General features: G+C 43.6%; 1 protein-coding gene across 8 annotated transcripts in view; it reads right to left on the minus strand.

The window, feature by feature from the left end:
- Positions 1-17,157, minus strand: part of DAB2IP (DAB2 interacting protein) — a 203,659-nt gene that overhangs the window by 98,557 nt on the left and 87,945 nt on the right. For all 8 annotated transcript variants that reach the window (XR_003399580.1, XM_026860151.1, XM_026860155.1 and 5 more), the window contains exon 3: positions 16,228-16,346. Coding sequence is in view for 7 of the 8 variants with exons in the window: in XM_026860151.1 (XP_026715952.1) it covers positions 16,228-16,346 (119 nt within the window). In the remaining variant the exon portion in view is untranslated. The remainder of the gene's footprint in view (positions 1-16,227; positions 16,347-17,157) is intronic.

Raw genomic sequence — 17,157 nt, forward strand, 5'->3', positions numbered from 1 at the left:
TAGGTTATCTGATAGATTTAAGATGATTTCTCTTAAGGCCCACACAGTATTTGCAAAATGTTTCAGGCTGGGTATAGCCAGCGTGGGTATGACATTCTACTAATAAGCACCTCTGTGCCGGGGAGTGTGCATATAAATATAGTTGCAGAGAAATGCAAGCTTGCTTTATTGTTTAATATCATACCACCCACCTGAATAAAACAGAGCCTGACACATGTCATAAGGAATTACGCTAAGAATGCGAGGCCTTTAGGCATCGAAGCCCCATTTGTATTCCGGTTGTATTAACCAAACATAAAATAAATAAGTAACAATCACATCTTCTTTGCTATAAAAGGATTTTCCAGCTATTCAAGCGCTTACTACATTGCGGTTACAAGCTCCCTTACTACAAGTGCAAGGGCAGCAAAGGGGAAGAAAAGCAGAGACAAAGCGAACAGCAGAAATCACAATGGAGAAATTATTCTGATTTGCTGCATTTGAGTTTGTGCTGGAAGATTACAGCGCTCCCCGGTCGGACGCAGCGCGGCAGCCCCGCCGTCTTCCCCGAATTCTATAATTAGTATCAGTGATTATTCAAGCAGGATTCAAAACGCTGCCCATCTGCAGAGTCCGGGGTGGGAGCAGTCTGTTTTAGTTTCATCTGATTTAAAATAAGAGCTGTAATTGCCAATTGTTGTTGTGGAAAACCACTCCCTCGCACGCAGACAAGCAAGGGTGGTAAAACACTATGTGGACTCGGGGAAAGTCACCACCTTTCCGAGTCATTAGAGAGAGTGACAACAGCAAAAAACCCCGAAACTCAGAGCAAATCCAGCCACATTCCCTCCCACCTTCTGCAGAAAACTGAAAATCAGATATACGTGTTACTAAATTAAGTAGCAGAAGAAATTCCTTTCGCAGGGAATACTGGTGCTGAAAGCTGTACAAAGCAGACTTCCCTAATCCACCCTACGTACTAATTCCCTGGTTTGTCCATGCGTGTGTGTGTGTGTTGTGTAAACCATAATTATGCAATCTCACAATTTACCATCGAGCAGATTCTCAGCCCGTTTCAACCTGTTACAGCTCAGCAGAGACAGCAGCTCATGACCATAACAAAAAGGTTAGATTTTCCTGCAAACTTACTGACACGGAATAACGTGACCTCTTGTATCATGGAAAAGGGCAGTGCAAAGATGAGCTCCAGGAAAAGGGACCACTGCTGACAAAGATTCCTAGCAGTGTACTTGGTTGGGACCTCTTTCTAGTTAATGCAAAATGAAGTTGACCATGGGAGCGACCTGCAGAACCTTTAAAATAGGTTTGTGATGAGGTTGCTATGAATTGGATGCCATGACACAGAAAAATTGGAGCTCTCTGACCTCAGAAGCAGCGCAAGAAGCAACTACACAGAGCTAGACACTTGACTGAGATAAAACATTTTCCAGTGTACTGTTTGATACAAAGGATAGATAAAATCGCTGGACAAAACAGCCCATCACAAACTGCTGAATTAGACTTTTTTTTTTTTTTTTGGTCAGGTGTCTCATCACTAAAATCATTTTTCAACAAAAAACCTAATGAAGAATTCTCAGTAGATCTTTCAGGTGAGACAAAATGAGTTTAATTTTTAAGGTTTACAAATAGATGTAAACAACGGTCAGATTACAGGGAGAGCTGCAAGGCCAGCTCACAATATTTATTAAAGTGCGAGTTTACTAATCACTGTTTCAAACAGTTGGCCTGCCCTAATCTCCACAGAGGTATAAAATGGGTTTGGACGATCTATTTATGTTTAACTCGATTATAAGGATGAACAGCTAGGAGTCGTCGATTTCTCCAATATATTTTACTGATACCAAACAGTGTTATTCTTTGTGTACCAAACACCAACAGCATGAATCACATTGAATCCTGTATTCTTTATGCACTGACATTTATAGAAAGAAGAAAAAAAAAATGTAAGAGGAAGGAAAGTGTCCAGAAAAACTACAGAGCTGAATGATGCTTTTTCAGCTTATTGGTGACAAGGTCTGTGGTTTTAATACATCACATAGGAGAAAATAAAAATGCCAGAGATGCAGGTGATACAGTACTCATCCTATTCTGAAAATACTGACACATTACTCTTGCTTGTAACTTATTAGTCAGGAGCAAGAATGCCACATGCCAGTTTGGAACAAAGCAGGACAATGGGCTGGATGAAATCAAGACTGTGGAATTAAATGTTTAAGGGAATTTGATACTTCCAAAAACCTTCAGACTTATGATTGGGTTGGTAGAATTATTTAGGTCAAGTCCTGTTTTGCATTTTAATTTTAAAAAAAAATTAAAAATCTAACCTGAGTTTCAGAACACCAAGGCCAGGGCGGTTAGCGCAGGAAATTATTGATGAGTCCTCAAACCCCAGGTAGTGGTGTAGGACTAAAGCAATTAAGAGTTACCATTTGGTTGCCTGAAACCATCCTGGTGACCTGAGCCCAGTTCTCAGCAGCAGGTACCTAATCCTCAAAGAGCTGCCGACCCAGCTCCCAGTAATTGAGTCTCCCCGGGGCGCGCGTAGGCTGAACGAGCTGTGGGGCACAAAGAGCCCGGCCGCCCCCCGCCGCGGGCTCTGCGGCAGGGGCTCAAGGCACGCTGTCTGGGAGGCGTAGGGACGGCTGCAGCGCCACATATGCTCTACCTGTTGTGAGGGTAGAGAGGGGAGATCCCCAAGCTGTCAGTCAGAGCTGCATTCATACAGGGGATTTTTTTCATTTCGAAAAGTTGTTATTGGAAAATGTCACTATTCATTGCCAAGAGTTCCTGTGATGCAGTAACTCTCATTACACCTAAGCCCTCTCAGCACAAAATAGCCACACACTGATAACTTGAATATATTTGCTGCAGCTGCTGTTCCATAGACTGCACTCTTGTACAGTCAGGTTATTTTACATGCTTATTAGCCCCATTATTTTATAACTCATTCCTCTGTGTAATGCTGACTCTATATCACTTCATTTTAACAAAAGGATATGTTCCTCCAAGACAAGGAGGGATGAGGAGTCCCGGAGATGGAAAGGGAGGGTGGAGTAAAGGCAGCAGGTTGTGGTGAGCCTGGGCTGAGGAGGTGCCTGGTGGCATGGGAGCCCTGGAGCCTCTGCTCCCGTGGGAGCCCTGGGACCTCCGTCCCCATGGGAGCCCTGGAGCCTCTGCCCCTGCTGCTCCTCCTGCTCAGGAGGGTCCCCTCGGGGTGCTCTGCCGTGGACGAGGGCTCCCAGGGGAGCAGAGGGGGGAGCGAAGCAGGAGGGAGGCAGCCTGCACCCTCCTGGGTGCTGACGAGGAGCACCCCGCTCAGAGGCAGCACGTTGTCCCCCTGCCAGAGGTGTGGGGTTTGCCTGGGCCACGCCGCTTCGACGTGTCCGAAACACCCCAGAGCCGTGGCACCCGACACAGACTCGTACAGCCACGGCACTAAGGTCCCTGCTGCTCTCGCTCGCAGCCGTCAGCACCGTTCCCACGAGCACCCTGACCGCCCCGGAGAGGGAAGAGGTGCCGACGCTCCACTGTCCTTGTGCCATGGCCCACACTGCTCGAACCATCTAGTGCTGCTCGTTCAGTAACGCTACCTGCTGAAGTCTTCCGGCAGCCAGCCTGCCCTGTTTTCTCCTTCATCCTCCACCCCAGAATTTCTCTTAAGGTCCCAAAAGTGCAAAATCTGGATGCTACCAAACTAATACCTTCATGTTTCTCGTGTTTCAGTCTTCCTCAGTTGCAGCTCCCAACTCCCCTAAGACACCTGTCTCACAGATGCACAGAACATATAGAGCGCTTCCAAGAAAAACAGGTGTGGAAAAGGTGTTTCTTCCAACAGCATACCAATGTGCACGTGCAATACATTTATTAGGGAAAGCCTCAAGAAGTGATATAAACCATGGAAAACAGTCTAAGAGGAGTCTCTTTAGCTGGAAAAGACAAGGAGAGACAACATGACAAATGTCCCCTTAGCAAATTATCAGCAAATAATGCATGGTAAAATAAGAAATCACCTGTTTCTATTTACTGTCTTTTACTAAAATGGCCAAGGAATAGATAATAAAGATGAAAGATAACTAACACTAGATTAAAAAATGTCAGTGATATAAATTATGTATCGTACATCTCACTGTGTCTGTGGAATCCACTGATACAAAATGTAATTGAGGGGAAAAAAAAAAACTTCACACGACTCAAACAGGATTATTATTTTTTAAGACATTGAAACTTTTTATAACATTCAGTAGAGATAACCACGCTCTTGAGTCAGGGACTAAGCCAACCACGAACTGGCACTGGGCTCCTTGGGCCATCACTGATGGGCTCTCATCACACTGTTTTTCACTCCCCTGCTACCAAAACGTTTGCTCTAACTGAGGGGTACGTGGAGGCTCTGCCTGTTGGGTGAGAGGGTTGGAACTAAGGCTAATAAAGTGAGCGATAGCCTCAACATGAGTGACTTTATCTAAGGAGGGTAAGACAACCTGCCTCAGTTTATACAAAGAGAGGGCTTTAGATATAAAAGCATCAAGTAAGAAAACTTCTCTCAAGTGCATGTCAGAACAAGAGGGCCATGATAATGAAAAAAAAGACAAATAATTCTTTGCCCTTTTCTTGCAGGTTTCACTCAAGGACCTGGAATTGCTTTATGAATACGTATCACAGAAGCTGCCAACAGTCTTGGGAAGCAGCAATGTTATACAAAGATCATAAGCCACATTTAAGAGATGAGAATTAAAAAAAAAAAAAAATCAAATGCAGAAGTCAGCTGATGAATTTTTCCTAAGTTACATGTTCTGTTAGAACATGTTAAAACAGAATCAAAATTATTACCCACTCTGTAGGGCTCAAATGTCTGTGTAAATGAAGCCAGGAGTAACTAGTTAAAGGAAGAAGGATTGAGGAGATTAATATTAGCTAGACTTACTTCCCTAGATGGCTCACAGAGCTTATAATAGAATAGGGATGCAAGAAAGCAATTAAAAGAACTAACTTAAATAAATCTCTAAGTGCTGAAGGTTTGCCAGAATATACCTCTAAATTCTTCTGCAATGCAACCAGGCCCCTTCCTCTAGGGACTTTCTAACAACCTTTCAGACATCGGGATAATTATTGCAAAGTGTGACCCAGACTGTGGTTACTGGTATAATCAAGAAAACCCCTTGAGGTTTCAACATTAGACACAATCTCACCAGTGAAGCAGGCTTTCAACTGTTGGCTAACGTTACCCTAATGACTAAACTTAAAATTACGTTCTCTGGGCCTGGGTGATGCACCCAGTGGTTGGGGTTTACACTGTCTGCTGCAGGACCGCTTACCCGGACGGGCTTGGGTATCTCTTGTGGATCTGCCACAGCCTTAATCCTCAGAGAAGACTCCTGGCAAGGAGTGCACTGAGGGAGGTAGAGCAGGGAGAAGATATATAATGGATGGAGAGAGACAATATCTAAATGCTCTTATCATAAGGGTAGGATATGGCTAGTGAAGTGCTCCTGCTTTGGCAGGCTGGGCACTGCTGTTTCCTTGCAATGTTTTCTAAGCAAAACTTGCTCCCCTGATGTTTCAACTCCTCAAACAGTCTGAGTTCTTTATCTCTTTGGGAAGCTTAAAGACTGTAGTGGATTTGCTAGTTTCTGGTGCACAGGGAACTTCCACTGCTGGGATATAAATCCTTGCTTGGTTCTAACATGCAATCTCCAACTTAAGCAAACAGGGAGTAAGGAAAGAAATGAAATACTAATTGCAATCCAAATTGCTCCATCTTCTATCCACCCCCTGCCAACCCTCCTCCCTGCTCCCTAATCCATAAGGTCTGAGTGATGATCAGTGAATAATTAATTCTGGGTGAGCTGAAGAGGTTTCCTGCCGAGAGCCTCTGCTGACGCGATACCCAGTTCAGGAAACACATGGCGAGCATTCAGCGGCTCCCCATCGGTACCTCTGGGTACCCAGCACCCACCAAGGCACCCCCGTGCACACAGCCTGGGTGTAATCACTCTGCTAATTACACTTCGGTGGTCAAACCCTCGACGCTCACCAACACAGACGCTGCACAAACAACGCGTACTTCTATATTTACTTAGAGCCTTAGTAAAGGTATAGTGAAACTGCCATGGTATGGGGCAGTCATGAGCAATGCCATGTCAGTCATTAAAAGTGTTAAAGTAGAGCACCGAAGCAACCATTTCAACGTGTATCAGAAGAAAAAATGCTGCAATGTGGTTTTTAAACCGTGCAAACCTAATCTTCTGAAAGCACAAAAACTGGAATCAAAAGAGAGGTCACAAACAGCCCAATGTTATACCTCAGTCTCCTCCACCCATTCAGAATGTGAATGTGTAGGAGAATGTTACGCTGCAAATGTCTCGGCCCTTTCCGGTAGTCCCAGACTGAACCTCCTCATCCAACTACCACCAAATTCAAGCAACTGGCAACTTGAATTCAAATTATCTTCTTACTGGTTTTGAGCAAGAGCCAGGACTCAAATTGTTCATACGTCACAAGGGAGCAAGAAACATTTTTTTATTGTGATTGAAAATGCCAGACATCTCTCTCTCTCACACACACACACACACACTTCAGACTCTACAGCTTCAAGAGACCTTGGATAACTGAGAAAAGTCTCCAGAGCATCTGTGTTTCACCCTGGGCTGGCTGCAGAACTGCTCTGTCTGTGCCCAGGGGGAAATCCCACCCGCAGCGGCTGACCGGGCAGCGATGGGGTGGCCCGTTACCCCTCGTCGGGGAATCCTCTCCCGGCGGCTCACACAGAGCCTGCCCCCCGCGTTCCCGGCCCGGCAGGACGGCGCTTGGCCTTCCCCAGTGCCCAGGAGGATTATGCCAGGCAGAGGATAAACAACAGATTCCAAGATGAGCTAATAGCAGCCTTCAGCTTTTCATTTCAATTCTCAGAAGCAACGCTTTTTCAAAAATATGGCTGTCACCAAAAAAAAAAAAAAAAAAAAAAAAAAAAAGAAATCTTCCTCTCTCCCCCTCTCTGTATATATACATATTTCAAGTGTTACTATATAGCAACAAACATATCCATAATGGAACAAAACTCCCCACACAGCAAGGACAGCAAAATATTAATTATTCAAGGTACATACAACAGAGTTATGTAAATCATTTGGTAACTACCGCAGGACTACTTTGCAGAGGGACTCCTGTGGGGAAGAAGCACTGAATGGTTCAAATAGGGGATGTGTGTAATCTCTCATGTACCAGCAATGGAGCGTGGGGGCTATTGTACAGGGCCAACATAATCCCAGAGACATTTGTAAACGCGAGCAAAGGGGACAGCCTGATATAATACCTATGGCTTTATAATTACTAATACATTTAAATCATTTTGTGAATGAGTGCCACCCTCCTGCATGCTATCAGTCATGTACAATGCATGCCACATTCCTGTCTCATATAATTACTTATATAACACACATGGATTAAAGCTAAATTCATATTTCTGGGTTTAATTCAAATCAGTTAAGCATTTTTTAAACAAATTATATTTTAATTCCAGCTAAAATGCACTGGCTTAATTCAATTAAAATCAGTTCTTGGTTCTTTTCATCACACCTGACCTGAATTTTGCTGAAGAGAACCTAAATAGGTGAGACATTCTGTAGTTGTAGTGAAAAATCAAAATTATAAACACTGCCAACCAGATAAACAAGATCATAGTATCAGTATCATAAGAGGATATCCATACGTGAACAATCTACTAGTCTCTCTAATAATCACTTAAGAAGAGGCTCCAGATCATAAGGTATTATTAAAGAGTACGGTAAGGAGGAAGGACGGAGGAGAATATTTTTCCTCAGCCTGTTTTTTGATTCCCTCCCAGCTGATGGATGAACTTGAGACAGTTATTTTATATTCACAAGTCTTGAACATCATTATACCCAGCGCTGTGTACAACTAACCGCCAGCAGCGAGCTCGATGCGCAGGCTGCCTCCAGCTACAATCAGCGGATTCCTGAGCACGACCACTGCAATATGAAATCGGGTAACAAGATATACATGTCAAACATCTGCGTCTTCCAGCTCTCTGAACAAAGGCTTGAAAACCTTGCCCACCTCAGTTGTTACATGTTCACTTTCAACTCTTTGTCCCTCACGCAGATTTTCCAATCAAGGTTTTGAAGCGCTTCAATGAAGAACAGAGTGAACTTGTTTTTAAACATTTCCTCCTTCCAAGAGAGAAAGACATTTATTGCTAACACTAATTGCCAATAGAAATGACTGAGCAGAGGACAGAAAAATTTGATCCATGAAGCAATGTACCTCTCCTATGAGATGGGAAGTGCCATTTTGAAAGATGGAAAACTGAGGCGGATGCCAGGTGGGTCTCTCTCCCCTGTGCCTACACAGCACTCGGGGCAGAAACTGAGAGTATGGTTTGACACTCTATCTCATTAAATGCAACTGTACACCGCCGCTGAAAGGAAAAATCCTTTTTTCTGCCACCTTCCCTTTACTCTGCAGTTACATGAGTTGGATCAGTGCCCCAACCAGACAGAAAATCATCCCCCTAAATAATAATTTCCCACTGAACCAACTTGCTAAAGACTGCGTGATGACTGGATCTGCTGCAAGGGGCACACGTGGCCAGGAGGCGGTGGGCTCGGGCAAGCAAGACCATTCCTCTTAGTTTAAAAGTAATGTTTTCATCATGAGCAGTCTTCTTTGTGTGCCAGAATGATTAAGCCTGGGATAGAAGTATCTTAGTTTTTATTATAAACAATAATTCAAAAAGCAAACAGAAGAGTCTAGAACTAACAGAACACATCTTCTGGTATAAAAGCTGTAGTGATGTCATCTTCTTTCTCTTTTTTTTTTTTTCTTTGAGTTTATTGACATGAAGAGTAATGCTAATGTAATTGCACTGAAATTCATGCACATGAAAATCTCACCAGGGCAAAGTCAGAATAAATGGTCTGTTTGGAAACAAAATGTTAATGCAGTGGAGTAGCAGTATCTGCCTTTGATCTGAAGAATATCAAGACACCATGAGCCACAATGCAACTTAACCGTCACCCTCGCTCAGAGCCTTGGCTGAAAGGATACGAACAGAAGTATCTGCTTGTAACCCCGAGGTGTACACTGATGCACCGCAACATCATGTCTGTCGGGCAATGGCCAAATGAGTCAATAATACGTATTCAGACTGTGAGAACAGTAAAATGAAGGGAAGCATCCTTCTGTCCATTAATCAACCTGATCTTCCGCTGCAGAAACAATGCCTTCCGATTGTCAGCATTTACCAAACATTCTTCAAATGCTAACCATCTGCAGCTGTAATACAATGCTTTGATTACAAATGTCAAAAAGATAGAGCATAAAATTAACTTCTCCTTATTTAGTAGGTTTAGAGAAATGTGGCTTCATGCTACACTAATTCAGTGCCCTCAGTATGAAAACTCCCCATTATGATGTCTCGTCAAATTAGAGCCAACGATACAACGATGTCATCTCTATCCTCACACAACACTATATTTTGTAATTAAGCAGGACAGTGAAACAATGGCCTTGCTTATAGAGAAAAGGTCAGGAATGCAAAACATATTTTTGCAAGCTAATTGTAAGATGCATGAAGCCAATTATCCCAGTAGCGCTGCATATGCCTAAGCAGGAAGGATTTTATAATTTTACTGCATGACTCCAAGTCAAGTCAAAGCACAAGCTGTACCCTCTGGGGCACTGTGCTGTTTGTTTGGACTGTGAGGAAACCAGGAAGCAGAGAAATGGGAAGAAGGCTGTTAAATAATTCCGGCCTCTTAGCCCTTCCCTTGTCTACGGCTTGAAAATTTTTCTAGGAATTAATCTAGGCTTTTCCTGAGAGATATTAGACATGGCCACCCTGTTCAATTCGGAAGTTAATTTGAATATGTAGGATAAGGGGAAGTGTTTATGTATTTCTTTGAGAATGTCAAATGCATTTACCTCAGGTAGCCTCAGATACAAATCACCGATATACATGCTTGTGCAAAAGCCTGAACAAATATATATGTGCATGTGTGTGTAACAAAACCTAATTAACGGGAGGAATAGTGGAGACCTTGCTGTTGCCTTGGGAGAAGCGGAAAGGTACCACATGGTTTCCAGTCCGACTCTGCCCTTCTTGGGGTTATTAAACGGCTTTAGCCACGAGGAGCAGCACGCTCCTCAACGGGGCTTTATAACAAATATTTTTATGTTCACAGGCCGGTGCAATTGATTTTTCAACCTCCCAGATTTACCAGATCTACTTCCCTTAATTAAGAAAATGCAATGCAAAGAGCACTGTCTGGGAAAGGGCCTGAGCTTTGCGGAGCCTCCGCTGGCACTGCCAGGGCTGCCGTGCTCAGGAGGACGCAAACTGCCAATCCCACACCCCGTTTCAAACACACTCCTGCTCTAACTGCTCCTGACATCAGCCGTTAGCTGCGGATCTGGCTGACTCCCAAGGGGAATAAATGCCAGTCTTAACACAATGGAAACCTGAACCACCTGTATAAGGGAACTGTACATTATTTTTACAGAGGACAGTGTTAGTCTTTCTACTATATAGAGGATTAATTTTTTTTGTTTCAATGCTTCTCAGAAAACCCCTCCAAAATCCCCCCCTTTTCATTAGGAGTATTTTCCTTTTTAAAATATCTGAATAGCAGTGTCTAAACTTCCTAATACCATGAGAAGAAGATGAGGAACATAACAGTTTCTGGTGAGAACTGGTAATTTCCTCCTGCATCTCTCCTTCAAAGGAGTTCTCTCTGATGTTCTGATGTTCTTACTTTAGCCTCCTAACACAGCCATTAATTAGGGATCAGTAATTAACTTTCTGGTTCAAGAAATATTTTGCAAAAGAACCCCATTAAAAGGCTGATTTGCATAATCCAGGACAAAGTAGCCTTGGTACAAACATGAGGCTAATCTTAATCCTGAAACTGTCCTTGAATCTTCAAGCTACGTACATTTGTTCCCTGACTGTGAGGGGACTGGGAACAGACACAACTCACTCCACGAGAAATCAGACATTGTTACCTGCTGGACACTCCCGTTCCTGACTTTTCAAGATGTTTTATTTTGCACTTTAGTTATTGTTGACAGTGCTGAATGATTTCCAGATAGGAACCCAGCAGTGTTTCCTCAAAATAGTTTCATTATCATGAAAACTAGAGGCTCCTGCGCTGTCCTTAACACGTTGTTAGTGTCGCCCTTCGCTGTGCACCTACTATTCTAAGTCTTCCTACTTAGAAAGCTTCACTGGGTAATGCCGTGTGAGTAAGGAGGTAGAAGAGAAAGGAAGCTCTCCAGCACTTGTTCACACAGATCTGAAAGCCCTTCACGCGTTCCGGGGTCTGCTCGTGTCCTAGTTCTGCAGGATGAGTCATTCCTCTTTCCAAAGGAAACGGAGTGACTTCTTCATCCTTTGTAATGCAGCACTCGCCATATCCTCATCAAATTTAACCAATCTCATCATGCCTAAAAATATTTGGCATATCAAGTTTGTTGGGAATAAACAAATGATAATTAGATCTAAAAAGAACTCGCAAACAAAGTTTACTATAAGAGTACAGATGTTCATAAGTTATTGATGCTCTCCTATTGCATCAAAATAAGCTTCAGGATCATTTGAAAACCCACAGAGCAGACAGCATTAGCACTAGAGTAGGAATTAAATGTGCTGCACTACATGACTTGTACACTTCCTCTTCCCTCTGTGGGTTATAAGTACAAATTTTTGATGGGATTAAAAAAAAAAAAAAAAAAAAGTAGTTTAAGGAGGAAGTAGCAATAGTGCAAATCCCTGCTGTTATTAATGCACGGCTGTACCCCTTCCAAGGCTGAGGCTCATTTAACAATCAACCATATGCTCAGACTTTTGTAGTGCCAAGAAAAAGCTTAAATAGAACGTTATCTTCTGGAATTATGAAAAAAAACCTTGCGAAATAATCACCCATGTTAGTTAATTGAGAGTCCCTCAGCATTAAATAAATTCTAGGTGCACTGAGGAAGAGTGTCCCTAGGAATGCTCAGCTCGGGGATTACATCAGAATACGGAGTTCCACCGAGTGCCCGTTGTCCACCATGTCAAGACGGGCTGAAGGGATCTGTCCCACGGAGCGATGCTGTGTCCCTGCCCTCTCAGAGCCTGTATAAAATCACGGCAGCCTTTGACAGTTTCAGAGGAGATGGGACCAAGTTCATGTATTCAGATTTAAAAAAAATAAATTAAAACCCACCCATATAAAGCTACTTTCTAAATTCCTGCCAAACTGTCAGAAATGATCTTTAAAAGATTACTGTAATGAAGTGAGAGCAGTGACTGAAAAGTTCACTACAACAAGAAAACAATCCGAAATGCACGAACAACAATAATCAACAACTGCAGCAGAATAACCTTCTCTCCGTTCTCTGGCTCTACTCCCTCTGCCCAAATCCCAACCGAGAAACTTTCTCCATCGCAAATTTTGTAGCAGAAATGTGGGTCCAATTAACAAAAATCCATCTGCCAAATGCTTGATTTGTGGCTGATTCCAGAGAGGCTGCTACAAAGACAAACATTCAGAGCTCCGCGATAAAAACTTTGTTAGCTGCTGTAATAAATCAGGATGCAGGAGACACTGTTAGCCAAAAGCCACTCTTACAGACCCCTTTTTAGCTCTAACAAGCAATCTGACCAGCCAACAGATTGAAAGGAGCACTCATTCCACAATCCTCCTTCAAATCTCACATTCACATACACTGATTGTGCCAGATTAATGCACCTCTCATGCAGGACACTAGTTACACTCGGTCTGATTTTGCTTCTCTTACTCGCAATCCATTTTATTACTCTTACTGCAACAGGACTCCTAGAAAAAAATTGGTGTGCAAAAGACTGGCAAAACCTGGCCAACTACATCAATATGAACCCCACAGTAATTTACTGTAGTGCAAACCCCTTATTCCACCTTTTTTTGAGCAAAAGGCCTCTTCTCAGTCAATGTAAAATCCAATACCATGAGAAACAACCATGTTTCTTCTACAAACATCAGCTGTGCTTGACTACAATCAATGCATTTTTCTAACACACCACTTTAAGCAATTCCTCCGGTGTTCTCTACAGAGAAAAAAAAAAAGGTTGGCTGAGGTTTTAGTAAAGCAGAATTCTCAAAGTTTTCATAGTTGCTCTGAACATGCACGCACACGCCATGGCAGAACTGCAAACAGCTGCCTGGCAATGGACGTGGGACCCTGGGAGATGGCACGTCAACTCGACCAAGAAAGCCCCATTTCAGAGCTGTCAGCTCCTCCCCAGGACGCAGTAACCAGGCTTTGTAAGAGCAGCTCTGCAAGACTCTGCTGGAAACCTGGCTGTTCTCTTTGTGCCAAGGCAAGGTATGAAAACCAGACTCTACCGACAGAATTAACAAGGCGATTCCGAACTGATGGCAGCAAGACATTCTGTGACTTTCCCAATGTTTAATGTTATTTCCCTGTTTTCCTTTTTTTATAAAACTCTGTGCAAATTTCTCGCTATTGTAGGAGGTAATAATTTTCCGTATAAAATTTACACGATGTATTTAAATGCATGCATTAATCAGACACGGGATAAAAAGCACAGATATATTTGTTTATATTCTCAGCTCTGCTCTACATACAAACCACATCCACCTTGTTAGCTGCCTGCACACGTATGTGCACATTTCATAGATTCATACGCATCTGCTGTACATGGCAGGATAAACAGGACATGCAAGAAAAGAAAAAATAAAGAACTAAGAGGCATGACACAGTACCGATTTAGATACACAGAAGCCAAGTACCAGGATCATTTATGATCTATTATAGCTCAATATTTCAACCTGGAGTGTTTTGACTGCATTTATTGCACTATTCATTTTTGCTATGGCATCTCCCGCAAAAATTCTGTGAAGCTCCAGAACAGAACACTGTTACAATGGTTACTTCTATGAGCAAAGGAGCAGTTTGTGAACAATCAGCCTGGATACAAGATGGAGTCAAGAATCAAATATTTAAGAGGCAAATATTCCAATACCAGATGCTTCATTGAAACAGTTCTTGGATTTCATGACAGACAAGGAAGCACAGCAGAATATGCACGGGAGTGATCTAACAGACTCAAGCCCTTTCATACACAGGAGTGAGTGCATTGTGCATTTTAGCAGCCATGGATGGGAATGTTCAGGAAGATGAAATTATCTTCCGTAACCAAAACCCCGATGCATGACTGAGAAGCCCAGCTGCTGCTTTTCTTTCACCTCTCTGAGAGCAACAGTACCCAAGGCCAAGATCTTCTGCAGAAGGACACTTGCTTACACTAGAGATCTGACACTACGGTGGGAATTAGGGGACTAACAGCTCGCTGTCAAAAGCTACCTAGTGTCAGACAGTTTCCTCCAGATCAGGGCACGTCTGCGTATCATAGGTGAAGTGTATTTGTGAGCGATACCTGCCTAATAGAAGCCTTTCCTTTTCAGTTTCTAAATAGATAAGCAAATCCTTGGGTTTTATTCAAGGCTGCCAAATGCTACCTCTCCTCTAACTCACCCTTTAAGCTCTACAGTAAAAAATGTGCTACAGCCATTCACTGAATCTCTTTAAAGAAAAGTTGCAGTAAATCTGGCTCTCTCTGAAAGGACACTGCCCAGCAAGCTCCAGGGCTCTTGTGCTGGGAGCGCAGAGAAATTACAAGGCTTAATTTGGGAAAATGACTTTGGCTGCAGGGCTGGCCAAAACAGTTAATTCCCATGTCTATACTGCCAATTCACAGAAAGAAACAAAACTCATCTAGGTAGAAAGAAAATATTGTCTAATGTGCCCGTTCTTTGAGCGAAGCAGCAGCACTGTAGGCAGGTTCCCGGCCGCCCGGCTACGCTTGCTCATCTTCCGTACGGAACACAGTGCCCTACTTCGAGCATTTGTGAAAACTGCAGCACAGGAATCAAATCAACTCTTGTCTTCCCAGGTAGTAACCCCTGAAATATTACTCTGCACTGACCAGCACAATTCTCCTACTTGCAGAATCCAAAAGGAAAGAGCTTATGAGGCTGTAATAGGTGAGGCAAGGAAAAATCCAGACTGACGACTGTCATTGGCAGGCTTCAGATATTCCCAGCCCCTCCAATGAGTAAGTATAGCTAAAACAAAGTAAAAGTTGTCATTGCTTTTTAAAGTGAAGCATTTACTCAATGGATTCTAAAGTACCATCTTGATATTTTAAAATGCCACTGCTACAAAATGGTTACATCAGTGTATATCCAATTTGGCATATTTTTCAGACACAGACTTTTCTTGGCACTTAAATACTTCTGTGTCATTCCCCACAATGATTCATGTAAGGCTGAAAGATCTTCCTTTTGGAAGCAAACCACTAGTTTGTTTCTGTGGTTGGCAAAGGAGTCTGTCTTACCCAACCATGACCTTGATCTGCATGTGAATTTACACATAAATCTACCTGGAATGTGTGCCTGTCTCATGCACACACTGATGTGAATCTGCATATACATAAATACACACAAACCCACTAAAGACCTACTATACTTTCTAACTGAGATGAAGAATAAAACCAAAGCCTCATTTCTCCTTTATTTTGCTTGCAAATTGCTCCAATGCTGGCCATCCCGTGTCAAACACCTCATCCGACCCATCTGCACGTTCCCTGCAAACACATCCCTCCTGGACTGAAGGATCCTGCCATGGCTCAGACAGAAAAAGCAGCTTTGGCCACACGCCGAGAATCCATCTCAGTATAATGACGGCAGTCAACGGCTATGCTGAGGATCTATGTGTGTGCACGGGGAGAGAGGCATTTGGGGAGATGATGGTTGTTATTGTTCTATGTTATTGTTCGTACAGTGTGTAACCCAGTAATGTTCAATGTAGTCCAGTGTGTGAGCATCCCTCCCCTCACTCCCTCACCTGCATCAGTCGGCTTTGGCTGCTGCATCTACGTGCTATTTATATGCTGGTGCATCAACTTAGGATTTATTGGGGAAAAGAAAGCAGAGCAGTCAGGCTTCTCCGTACATGTTATCTGACCTAAAAAAGGGAGGGCTTGCACTGTGTACTCGCCAACGAATTAAAATGACCCCTCTTGCAATTAAGCAAGTCTACTTCTATCACAGATGTGGCCCTTGCTCTGAATAAGATAAGCAAGATATTAACAAGACCTGGGAAAATCAATATCCTCATTCTCTCACACACACCCTCCTCCCCGCCCTCCGAGAAACGTCCCCTTACCTTTCATTGTCCACACTCCTGAAGCCAGGTAAAATGTGCCGGAAGCTGCTGTTCCTATCGAGCTTCGGTTGGCTCTTTGTCCTTTTGATGGAGCCTTTAAGCCGACGGCTGAGGAACCCCTGTGGGGTGAGACAAGAATACTAAATTACAACAAAAAAGGGAGAAAGAGAGAGCGAGCCCTGAACCTGCTCTCTTGCACCGAGTGCAGCCAGGCAAATTGTTCTCTCCAGCTCCCTTCATGTGCGGCTGCTGGCAACGCCGCTCCTCGCTGCCAGCCCGGCTCCCCAGCTCGCAGCCAACATCTGCTCCCAGTGCTCGACGAGGCCAGGGCGCTGCGTCGGCGCGAGACTCCCCGAAGCCTCCGTTACCCTGGCAACCATCAGCTCACATAAAAATACTGTCTGAAAGACAAGACTAGCACATTACAACTCCTGACGGGAGGAGAGGCTGCGGCGTGGGGCTCCGGCTGGCCCAGCCTGGCCAGGCTGGCAGCCCCATCTCGCAGGCACAGGTACAACACATCACCCCCTCACCAGCAACCATGAGACAGGCAAGAACTCAATTACCTGATCGGAACCCCCCAGATTTTCGGCCATGGCTGGCAGAATTGGACTCAGGTGTTCTAGCTACATGGAAAAATCTCCTATAAAGCATTCATAACCCCAGCGTGTGGACTCAGCAGCTATAGGCACTACCTTTAGAGAAGAAAGAGACCCTTGCGCTGAACGTACAGCGCCTTCTTCTCCGCTGTGCCTCCTCCCTCGTGGAACATAAGTCACAGCTCCTGTAGTGTTCCACAGCAAAGCCAGCACTAAACGTTTTAATAGCAAAGCTTCTAATGTGTTATTTGCTTATTGTTAGGAGTTAATGTTCTACATAATCTGAACATTACATTTAATCTCTTGGCTAAATAAGGCAATAAAAGTATAA

This window comes from Athene cunicularia, assembly GCF_003259725.1.
Source record: "Athene cunicularia isolate RWA chromosome 17 unlocalized genomic scaffold, athCun1 chr17_part1, whole genome shotgun sequence".
NCBI lineage: Eukaryota > Metazoa > Chordata > Aves > Strigiformes > Strigidae > Athene > Athene cunicularia.